We start from the raw sequence: 12,249 nt of genomic DNA, 5'->3' as shown, positions 1-12,249 counted from the left end.
CATATCATACCCAAATGACATTTCTCCTAGACAAACGATCTGGGTGAAGTCATCTTCTGGACAAAACTTTCTGCTCTGCCACTTTTGTTCACGAGACACCTAGGCAACAGGGAAGGTTGTGTGTGGCTTTATTTTAGGGGACAGCCCAGGGGACTTGGATCATCCAATGTTATTGCAGGAAAACCTTATTCCCTAGAGAGCAGTGCAGTGTACCACCAGCCAGTTGTGCTGAGACCTGCAGAATGACATGGAGAAAGCCCAAGCCATTGCCTGTCTCTCACAGTTACATTAAATTTACTCGAACCACGGCTAAAATGTCTAAATAAAAAAATTAATGAAGACCAGTTATCAGTTGCTCACATTAGGTAGTCTCCTAAACCCAATCCTCTTGGGAGACCAGGAACTTGAGAAGAGAGCAGCTGAGTGGACACCTGAGTCTCCTTAAAAAATCCCGTGAGATATCACTGATGTTCTATGGTTTCCTCTGCTCTGCCCAGGCTACCAGGAATCCCAAAGTGATTCTGAGCATGCCCAGATTTCTTCAGAAGATTCTTTGGCAGGGGATAGTTGCCTTCATGGTAACCATGAGCAGTCATTTATAGGAAAGAGAGAGAAAGGAGGGTATCAGCACAACCCAGTGTCAATTCTTTGTTACTGACTGAAGCAGAGGAACGATTCACAGGCTCTGCTCTGGAGCGCAGCTGCAAGAGAGTTCATTCCCATGAGAGTAAACCCGCAAGGGTAATGACCACACTCCACCCGCTGAATACACACCTGCTTGTCCTTCAGGTATCAGTTTCGTTAGGAAACATTCCCTGACCACTGTCTCCTACTTCCACATCAGGTGTTATCCCTACATGCCACTGTGAGCTTAATCGGATTAGCACCCATATCAAACACTGCTAGAGTCATCTATTTACATTTCATCTTGAACACTAGAAGGTCAAGTTCCTGTAAACAGAGACTATGATTATTTTATTTTTATGTCCCCAGGACCAAGGCCACTGCCTAGCACATTGCAAGTTCTCAGTAAATATTTGCTAAACAGAAATTGATACCACCATTACATCTGGCATTCTGCCACACTAATGATTTGGAGGTGGGGAAGATAGTATTTTTTAAGGAGCACCCAGGCTTAACTGTCCTTAAAGAAAAATAGAGAGGAGAGGCCAATGGCACAAAGAGAAAATGCCATGATGTAGCAGCCCCCCAGTGCTGGGGTAAACGCAGTCATAGCCAGAAAACCTCAGTGAATCTGCCATTGCTGACTAACTGCCTGTGCTCTGAGACTGACATCATTTATTATAATGATAGTAGTTTACTGCCATAAACACTTAAAACCAAAATATATGATTTAAGAAAAAAAATTTTAAATAATGTATGTTTCTGGTACTCAATATTCTATGTTAAACTTATTTGAAGCTCTCAAATGACTATTTACTCTCATACTAGTATATTGTTACAAAGCATTTAAAATTGCTCCAGTTATTTAGAATAGAATAATTGATAGCACTGAAACAAAAACATTGTTTTTTATGTGAATCACTTTCTCCAAAATAAAATTTCATTCTTGCTTTGGAAAAATGGTTTGCCAAAGGGAAGTTCAATTTTTAAACATTACTATGAAAAGATCTCTGACGACACAAAAGTTCCATCAATGGCTATAAAAGGATTGCCTACATATACAACATTAGTAAGGTTTCCTATGAAAGTGACAGGCCTGTAAAAAAGTTGAAATCTTTACAAATGCCCCTACTTTTATGGAAGAGATAAACATTATTTACTCTTTGCCTCTTTAAATTTTACTCTGTTTTTATGAAACATCCTTGAAATACCAGGGGAACATCTTAAGATAAGGACTGAAACATGTAGCTTGGATACATTTTATAAACAAAAGATTGATAGTGACCAAGGCAATTACCATCAGAGAATAAAGCAAACAGACTCGAATCTTTTTCACAATGGCACACAGAATAAGCCTGATTAAATAGTCAGAAGGCAAAGGGCTGCATATACAAAGCACAAAATACACTCTGACAGTTCACATGCTTAGGTCATTTCAACTTAGTTCTTAGGTGGAACTTCATAAAAGTCTAATGCAAATAAAATATGTGTTAAAACTCTTTCTCTTCCCTAAGACAAGACTATTTGAAACTTTTAAAATCTCTTAGTCACGACACATTTTTACAATGCCAGAGAAGAAAAGAGAAATGATTAATTTTTAAAATTACCCAGCAATTCCATTGCATCATCTTCATTATCAATGTCTTCTTCTGTTGCAGAAGGAGGAGGGCTGTGAACAGACTCGAAAGAATCTTGAGAGAGCATCGCTGCCAGCAGCTTCTTGTGTTGCTGTTGCCGTTGTTTCAGTCCTTTGGTCTTGGGTTCCACCTTTAAGCTGAGGAAATATTTAAGTGTTAACTTTCGGTGATGATGGCATGATGCATTAGCTGTGGCAAGTAAAGAAAACCAACAAACATTTCATTCAATTATTTTGCTATGCAAATGTAGGGGCATATTAGTAAAAATGCCCCCGAGGATAATGAAAATACAGATCCTGTCTACTTTCTCAGACATCCTTTGGTACCTTATTTCTCAAGGGGGTATAAAGCAAAAGTTCTTCATTTTATTTATTTTTTATTTTTATTTTCATTTTTTTTTAGATTTTATTTATTTATTTATCTTTAGAGGGGAAGGAGAGAGGGAGAGAAACATCAATGTATGGTTGCCTCTCGTGCGTCCCCTGCTGGGAGTTGGCCTGCAGGGAACTGGCCTGCAACCCAGGCATGTGCCCTGACTGGGAATCGAACCTCGATCCTCTGGTTCGCAGGCCCATGCTCAATCCACTGGGCTACACCAGCCAGGGCCAAAAGTTCTTCATTTTAATCAAGTCCAGCTAATCAATTGTTTCTGTCATAGATTGTGCCTTGGGTGTAGTATCTAAAAAGTCATTGCCATACCCAGGGTCATGTAGGTTTTTGCCTACTATTTTCTAGTTTTACAGTTTTGCGTTTTACACTTAGGCCTGTGATCTATTTAGAATTAAATTTTGTGGAGAATGTAAGATCTTTGTCTAGGTTCATTTTTTTCAAACATGCGGATGTCCAGTTGTCCCAGAACCACTTGTTGAAAAGACTATCTTTGCTCCATCAGATTGCCTTGGCTCCTTTGTCATGAGTAGTTTACTGTATTCCTGGGCTATTTCTGGGCTCTCTACTCTGTTCCATTGCACATTCTTTGGCTAATATGCACTGTCTTGATTACTACATATTTATAGTAAGTCTTGAAGTCAGGTAGTATCAGTTCCTCAATTTTGTACTTCTCTTTCAGTAATCTGTTCACTGTTCTGGGTCTTTTGCCTCTCCACACAAACTTTAGAATCAGTTAGTTGATATCCAAAAAATAACTTGCTATTACTGGGTCCATTCAACAAAATTTAATTCCTTTTATATGGTTTTTAGTTACATAACTTTCATCTGGTTCGTTTTTGACATGCCTATTTGTTGATATTTTGTGTTCTCCTTTGTTTCAAGGGAACTTGGAATTGCTTGTCGAAGCAGTTTTTTGATTGCTGTTTTTTTAAAAAAAAACAAAACAAAACAGAATTAGTTAGTAGATTTAAGGGGCAAAATCCAAAATGAAAAACTGCTGTAAAGTAGGACGGCTGAGGGTTTGGGTGCCTCTGACACTGTCAGAGAAAATTACGAGATGCATGTTCACTGAAGAAAGTCAGCCACACATTGTAATCTAACATCTGATGGAAGAATGGTGTCACTTTGTCTTCTGACTCTATTTTAGGAAACACATTAATTTAAAATCTTTGCCATAAAGGAAATAGACTTCAAGGAAGTCCAGGAAACTCAGAGAGTCCCAAAGAAGGTGGACCCAAGGAAGAACACAATAAGGCACATCATAATTACATTACCCAAGATTAAAGATAAGGAGAGAATCTTAAAAGCAGCAAGAGAAGAGGAGACAGTTACCTACAAAGGAGTTCCCATTAGCTGACTATCAGCTGATTTATGAAAAGAAACCTTGCAGGCAAGAAGGGGCTGGAAAGAAGTATTTGAAGTCATGAAAGGTAAGGACCTACCTCCAAGATTACTCTGTCCAGCAAAACTATCATTTAGAATGGAAGGGCAGATAAAGTGTTTCCAAGATCAGGTCAAGTTAAAGGAGTTCATCATCACCAAGCCCTTATTATATAAAATATTAAAGGGACTTTTCTCACAAAAAGAAGATAAAAAACTATGAACAGTAAAATGACTACAAACTCACAACTATCAACAACTGAACCTAAAAAGAAAACAAAAACAAACTGAGTAAACAACTAGAACAGGAATAGTTTCACAGAAATACAGATCACATGGAGGGTTATCAGTGGGGAGTGGGAGGAGATTGGGGGGGAATTTACAGGGAATAAAAAGCATAAATGGTAGGTACAAAATGGACAGGGGGAGGTTAAGAATAGTATGGGACGTGGAGAAGCCAAAGAACTTAAATGTATGAACCATAGACATGAACTAAGGTCGGGGAATGATGGTGGGAGAGGGGATACAGGGTGGAGAGGAATAAAAGGAAGAAAAAAATAGGACAACTGTCATAACATAATTATAAAATATATTTTTAAATAAATAAATAAATAAATAAAAATAAAAATAAAATCTTTGCCAGATAACTTCACCCTAATGTTGGCATTAGTTGACTGACTACCTTTCTCATGTAAGGTGTGATTTCCCTGGTTCTTGATGTAGGTGGTAATTTTTTTACTGTAGTTAGCACAATTTGCTATTATTTTAGGAGTCTCTGGGCCTATTTCTTTCTTTTATTTTAGAAGGCAGCCACCTGGTCTGCTTTTGTTGCTTTCGGTTCCAATGAGAATTTAACTTTCAGAGCTCCTGTACAGTGGCTTCAGTCCACCCGATGCGTCTGGTGTCACTGCGGTTTCCCCTGTACCTGCTGGTGTTCCCTGAGGGGCAGAAGGAGCTTCTCAAGGTTGTGCATCTGGTGCCTTAGGTAGTCAAAGGGAATTTGTGACAACAGGGACAAAAAGGGGTCCCATGGCAAGCTTTGTTGTGGAAAGACCCCCTTTGGTGGTATCGTTTGTCAGTAAAAGGCACTAAAGTGATGGGTATCTTCCGTTGAGTCTCAAGAGTCATCTCAAGTTTGGCAGGAAAGGACAGCCTGCCCTCTGACTGCTTATTGTGAGTGAGACTCCCAGTGGATTCCCTGGTAAGTGCAAACAGGCTCTCCTGGGGACCTTGGAAGGACTGTGTTTGCTTAGGGGGAAAAGGAACCTATCTGGGCCACCATCTCCTCTTGCTAGTTTGGGGTTGGGAAATGCCAGGCCTAGACTGTTGGGAGGGTATCCTAAATTGCCTGCCACTGTCTAACCATGCCCTCTTCCTCTTTATATTTTCACAGCATGAAAGTTACTTTGGTTGTTTTTTTGTATTATTTCCAAGGTTTATAGTTAGTTGTATTTAAGGGGAAGGAGCTGAGAGAGTCAGTGCCATTTCTTCCAAAGTAGCGCTGAGAGATGACTTGTTAATTACAGAGAGCAAATGACAACTTTACAATGAAGAAATTCAGTCGATGTGGCCTTAACCAAGTCACCACACTCAGCACCAACAATCATGGCACAAACGGACACTATGAACCTCTAGATGTGGTCAAATGAGGAGGCACACCATACCCCTATGTGGAATTCCTGCCAAAAAGATTTAATCTGAATTTAATGATTAGGAAACAATCAGACATCTCCAGATTTGGAAATAATTGCCTGTAGTCTACTAGGATATCAATGTTATAAAAGAAAACAAAGGTACAAGGCTGTTGTACATTATAGGAGACTAAATAGACTCGACAGCCTAACACCACATGTGATCCTTTAGTGGATACTGCATAAAAAAGAAACAAATAAGCAAATAAAAAAAATAAAACACAAAAATCTATAAAGTACTTCACTGGGAAAATTAGAGAACTTTGAATATAAACTCTATATTAGATGATTTTATGGTGTCATTGTTAAATGTTATGGTATACTAATGATATTGTAGTTGTATCATATATACAACTATTTTTGTATAATATATACCTTATTCTCAGGAAATGAATATTAAAGAATTAAGGATTTAACACATTATAATACCTATAAGCTATTTTCAGGTGGTTCAGAAAAAAAAGAAATAGCACAAAATAAAATAGATTGATCTATCTGCAGAGATAGATAAAGCAAAGGCAGAATGTTAATCTGCGATACGTGCGGATGGTATGTAGATACTGATATTACTGCTCTCAAATTTTCTGTAGTTTGATATTTTTCAAAGTGAAAAGTTGAGGGAAAAATAAGAAAACTGATAATGAAGTCATATGCTTATCAACAAAACCTGTTTCAATTTTAACTTCCATCCTAACGTATGTTCCCGACTTAAACAGGAACTCTCGCGGTGATGAAAGTAGGCATCCCTTTCAAAATATTTGTCTTTAGTAACTATCAGTATAATTCAAATTCAATTGAGGGAGATTATTTTATGCTTTAATAGTAGAGATAATACAAATATTCATTTACAAACTGATGGATGTCAGTTTATGCCAGTTTCTTGCCATGGCATCTGTCTTCTGAATAATTTCATCTGTGTCTTTTAAGCTGAGAAATAATGTAATGATTTTAAAGTATTCCTTGATCAACCTTATTTATTGAGAAGTAAACAAACAAAAAAATTTTTAATTTAGATTTCTTAGCTGATAGACCAAACATGCTAAATGGAATTTACATATACAATATTTTATTGAAGTCAAATTATTTTAAAATAATAATACTCATTCATAACTTCAGCTCTATTCAGTTTTGATTATGATAAAAGATATACATATTGCTTTTAATGAGGAATGCCTATGGATTGTGGAAGTGGAAATTGCACCATGAGAGAGGACATAGCACTCTGCCACAGGGAAGCAAAAGGTGGGGAGAGATAGGTTTGGGGTGTTCCTAAGAGCACTTAGGGTTCTGAGTCCTCTCTTATCCAAATATTGAACCTAAATCTCAGTGATTATGGAATTCTTAGAACCTCTCCATGAAGAAAAGCAATATAGCAAAGTATCCAAAGGTGCAGAATTTGAAGCAAGACAGCCTGGCTCTGCTACTTAATAGCTACCCAGTTTTGGGCCAGTAATATTATCACTCTGGGACTTGGTTTCCTTATTCATAAAATGAGGATAATAATAATGTTTTCATGAGTGTGAAATAGGTTAAGATAGAGGAAACACATAAAGCATTCTCTAAAGTGGTAGGACCATTATATGTTTAAAGAACACAACAGGCAGTGTTCTAAATATTTACATGTCTCTTCTTGAACAGTAACATCCCACATGGAAAGTATAGCATAGGGAATATAGCCAATAATATTGTAATAACTGTGTATGGTGCCAGGTGGGTACTGATAATATCAGGGGAATCACTTTGTAAAGTAAATGATTGTCTAACCACTATGCTGTACACCTGAAACTAATACAAAATAATATTGAAAATAAATTAAATTTAAATTAAAAAAAAATGAAAACCAACCAAAAAAGTCCTTCGGCCATATGAAAAAGAATAGCTAGTTAATATCTTAATGTTGTGTTAATACACTCTAGGTATCCAATTTGACTTGATTTAAAAGGGTAATTTTTAAACCAAAATTCAATGAAAAGTGGCCTTAATGCCCTCCATTCCAATGTGCCACCCCTCCAGGTGCAGATTTGCTCCTCCCTGTTGACGGGCCTGCATTCTGACCATTTCCCCTCTTCCTCCCAATCCCACTCTTCCCAGGTGACTGACCTTGTTCTAGCCTGTTTCACAAGCATCCAATTTGTCTGACCCCATATGCTTTCTTTGGTGGAAAACTGGATGAATCCTCTCTTGACCTGTATTCTAAGCTTGCTTTAGTTCACCACTGTAGCAGACCGTTCTGTATGGTGTGAACCCAGACAGGACCCATACCCACAGATAGGTTCTCCCATGGGGAATCAGGCCTGAATTGTACCTAGACTGATATGAAACTTGCTTTTGCTAAAACTCTCTCACCCTAAATCGAGGCAGTAGCATTTACTACAAAGTAACTCCCTAAAATCCATGCTAAACCTTCAAAGGACAAGTGTAATCAGTTCAACCACTTTTCCCTTTGCATTTGCAAATATCCTTCTTCTCTGATGTGATTAGCCGCATTGTCTCCTTTGTTTTCTGTAAAAGGTAACCACTTAAGTGAACCTGTGCATAGTAAATGAGGACCATCATGTAATGTGCCCAGAAAAGAAATAACGGTCAGTCATGGGGAGGGCTGCAGTTTTTCCTCCTCTTGAGAGAAAAGCCATGCGGTTCCTTTTCCTCCACAGGACTTGGTAGTCTGTGTGAATTTCTCATGCCTCATCCACAATGTGGCAGGCCCCACGAGCTGAAGTTCACATCACACCACCATATCCTAGCACACAGGACCTAAACCCTTTCTCTTGACTTGGGTCAGAAACTAAAAGGTTCTCTTTGCATTAAGGCCCAGGTTGTTGAAGTCATAAAGTTTCACATATAACTGCTATGCTTTCTGATTTATGCATGAGATCTCTGTCCTCTTTTACATGCTATCTATAAGGCACTGTGGGCACTGACCTGCAGAAATAAGGCACAGTTCCTTCTCATTCTCTTCATTTCAAGGGAGTACTTTCAATCTAGGATTTTCATTTATTTTCTCACTGATCTCACCCTGTTTCTAGCACATTAGCTTATGTGAATGTTCAATAAGTAAATTTAAACCTTATTTTTAAAGCACACTAAATAAAATAAGAATTAATTTAAGTGGATGTATATGAGTCTTCCAACTTGAGAGACATGAAAATCCAGGAAATAGAAAAATTGGTAGTGAAACAGAAGAAAGAAAAACGTCAAAATGTGAAAGATAAGGAACGAATGACAAGTTATGGATTGTAACTCTTATTCATCAGCCAACAATAGCCAAAAGTATTTCATGAGGGGTGAACCACCTGTTTTTATTAGTCACATTAAAATACATGGTTTGATCATGAAGATAATGCTGGGCTCTGAGACCTAACCTCTGATTAAGTCCCAAACGTTGCCTGCTTGATAAGAATCCATCTATGAGCCTATGAGTTCTTATTTTGAACATACAAAAATGACATCATCAACATTGTGATATAAGTGTATGATTTAGTTACACACTTTTTGGGCTTTAAAGAGAAATTAGTAAGTCATAGAGTATAATTTTTGCATGTTTTGGATATTTTTAAAGTTTCTGTTCTTTGTTGCCTTTGGAAAATTGAATTTTGATTAATCAACACTCTTTGTACATAAAATTTACATGTTAGAGTATTCCTAAATTAAGAAGTTTCATTTAGTCTCTGCCAAAGTTCTATCATGTCCACATAGTCAAAATCTGACACTATTAAGGTCCTTTGTTCTCACATTTCTTTTTTATTTTGGTTTGTTTCTTATCATACTACTTGGATTTATGGTTTATATTTTTATATTCACTTGTGTGTTGTTTTTCTCTTGATGCCGATAAAGGGAACTCTCAAGAAGAGGGGAACATTTCCAGCATTTGTTTACAGATATAGAAAAAAAAATTAGGAGTTTTAATGAAAAGGAAAACTTCTTAATGGGAAGTGATTTTGGTTTTCATTTGAAAAATATATATATTTCCAAGTTGTAAGATTTTCTTTTTATTTTGGCCTATTTACCTTCTAATAACAATGCTCACTTAACTAATAAGGCCAGTTTACCCAACTATATTACTTACTGATATTGTTCTTGTTTTAATAATGTGGTTCAACTTAGAGACATTTCATTAGGCTTTTAAGCCTTGATGAGCCTATTTACAATTCACGTTACAATTCAGCAAGTAATTCTAGGAACTCCATTACCCAGGTATTGCAAAGGCTAATTAAGATGGCTTAAAGTAGAATTGTATACTTTTATTAAACTTAATTTTTGTTTACTTTATATTACAAAAGTATGATTGTTTTTAATAACTCTAAATGTGCAACGAACATACACATCTTCCCCCTGAATGGCCAGAGAAGCTGTAGCAGTGCATACCAATTAGTAGTGACAATCGCCAAAAACCTCCCATCATTCCCCAAAACCTTCCATCATTCCCCAGACATTTGCCTCTTTTGTGAATCCCCCTTCTTTTTGTAGTGTGGCTGCTTTAATTTCTTTCCTAAACTGTCCTTAATTTAGAACCACTTTGAGCATCTATGAAAGATGGGCAGAAAAATGTCGATATGCACAAACACACAACAATTTGCCCATAATTTCAAGAGAGTCACAGTCTCTGGAGTCCGCCCAGAGACTGTAAAGGGGTCACGGACTCCATGTAAATAGCTTTCATCTTTTTAAATAATTTCTCCATATTGCCCTCATAATTGCCTTTGAACCAGCACTTATCCAGCAACGTGTACTAAAGTTCTTTACCTTTTTTATACAATGCTGCACTGCAGAACCTAAAGAGAAGTTCAGATAAAGTACACTACTAAAAAAAAAGGAATTTCCAGGAAAAAAATTGTGGGTAGCTTTGCACCCCCCATAAGGCTCTTAAAGTTCACTATGCCTTTTATTTAATCCTCTCTAATCTAAAGGTGCAAGACCAACCTGTTGCATATGTATTATTCTGAATGAAAGGAAAAGTTGGCTATGTACCCAAAATTGAGTGTTGTAATAAGAGCCATTCAAATGAGACTTGAGCATCAAACAACAGGAGAAACAGATAGGAAAAGGGCAAAAAGTTAGGATGGACATTAAACAATCCTTATAAATAAGCTCCATTTAGCAGACATCTGATGGAAGCCACCTCTGTGTCTCCTTCACTCACATAACAGATGTCTGTTGACAAGGACGAAGTGCCAGTCCCAGTGGGGGAGTGAGAAATGGACGAAGTCATCTTTGAAAATTAAGTCTTTTCTTTCAGGAGTCTAGAGTATCATGTAGTTTGTGAATGTTTAGCACAGCTAAGTTATAGCACAAGTTCATTACTATTTAAGGACAAATGCTAATACTATAGTTGCAAACTATAGAGCCATTAAAAAGTTCTTCTCAATACTTACTTTGAAATATTTAAATTGTTGTTCAATTATAGTTGTCCCATTTTCCCCCATTGCTCACCCTTGGCCTGCCCACCCCCCACCTCAATCCTGCCCACCATTGTCAACCTGTTTTTATTCAACCACAACAAATCTAATGCTGTATGAATGCCTGGTATAAATTTAGAAATCCTGTTTTGTATTAGAAGATGAGAGAGATATAGTTTCAAAATCCATATTTTATTGTTATGCTTTAAATTTTGTTCAGAGAAGCATGCATTCTTTCAGCTCTACAGGGGCATCGGGCCAGGATTTTACCACTTTCTTCATTTCATAGGTAATACTTCAACTTATAATTTAAAGACAGAGAAAAATAAAACTGAAAACATTTTTAACTATTTTAAACAACTACTTGAGAGATTTGTATGAATAAGGAAGGGAATTAGGATTGCAGAAAAGATTCCCTTTAATGGGTATTCCAGAGGAAATAAGAGCTCACTGAAGCTATGGAGAAAACAGAAACACCAACACTGGCAGTAAATAGCTCCAATTATTATCATGACTGAATGAAAGTTGACATTTCTCTATTTCACATTTATGAACTAAAGTTCTAGCAATGAATAAAGATAAAGGTCTAGTGAGTTTCATATGCCTGATAGTAAAAATAAAATTACTCTCATTGACAGGTGAAATTGATCTGGCATTTCACAAAAGAAGGTAAATGGATTTTAAAAAATGGTTTTATTCTCCTGCTCTAGGACACTCAAACTGTTTAAATAATTTAAAAGTTATTTCTCATGGAAATAGAGTCCATTTTTTACATCCTGAAGCACATTAGTGAGTATTCTGAATTTCCTTCCCTGCAGACAAGTGGTAAGTCAAAGTAAAAAAAAAAAAAAAAAAACCTGAGAGCTATTGCATTGCAGGGAATACAATTTTCTCCTTGAGAAAGAATAGCTACTGTTGCTGCTAAATCTAAGGTGGGATATACAAAGTGGCTGTGGCTACACTGTGTAGAGGAAGAGCTTTTGTCCGATGCTCATCCAGCAACACTCAGAAAGCGTCAGCCCTGCCACATTTCAGGTGGTGATTTCAGGCTGTGAGTCTTTGTATCCATTTCCTCCATATCCTGCAGGCCATCCTTCACATAACACTTTCTCATTCCAACTTCCCCATAGG

The 12,249-nt window shown here is 37.1% G+C and overlaps 1 protein-coding gene across 1 annotated transcript in view; it reads right to left on the bottom strand.

Annotated features, from left to right (window-relative positions):
- The window catches only part of CUNH8orf34 (chromosome unknown C8orf34 homolog), a 300,229-nt gene that overhangs the window by 191,010 nt on the left and 96,970 nt on the right, over positions 1-12,249 (bottom strand). Inside the window, 1 exon segment of the mRNA XM_037058678.1 lies at positions 2,232-2,398. Coding sequence (XP_036914573.1) covers positions 2,232-2,398 — 167 coding nt within the window.

This window comes from Sturnira hondurensis, unplaced genomic scaffold (genome assembly GCF_014824575.4).
Source record: "Sturnira hondurensis isolate 20B ecotype Veracruz unplaced genomic scaffold, ASM1482457v3 Scaffold0010128, whole genome shotgun sequence".
In the NCBI taxonomy this organism is placed as follows: domain Eukaryota; kingdom Metazoa; phylum Chordata; class Mammalia; order Chiroptera; family Phyllostomidae; genus Sturnira; species Sturnira hondurensis.
This window is presented reverse-complemented; position numbering and strand designations above follow the sequence as displayed.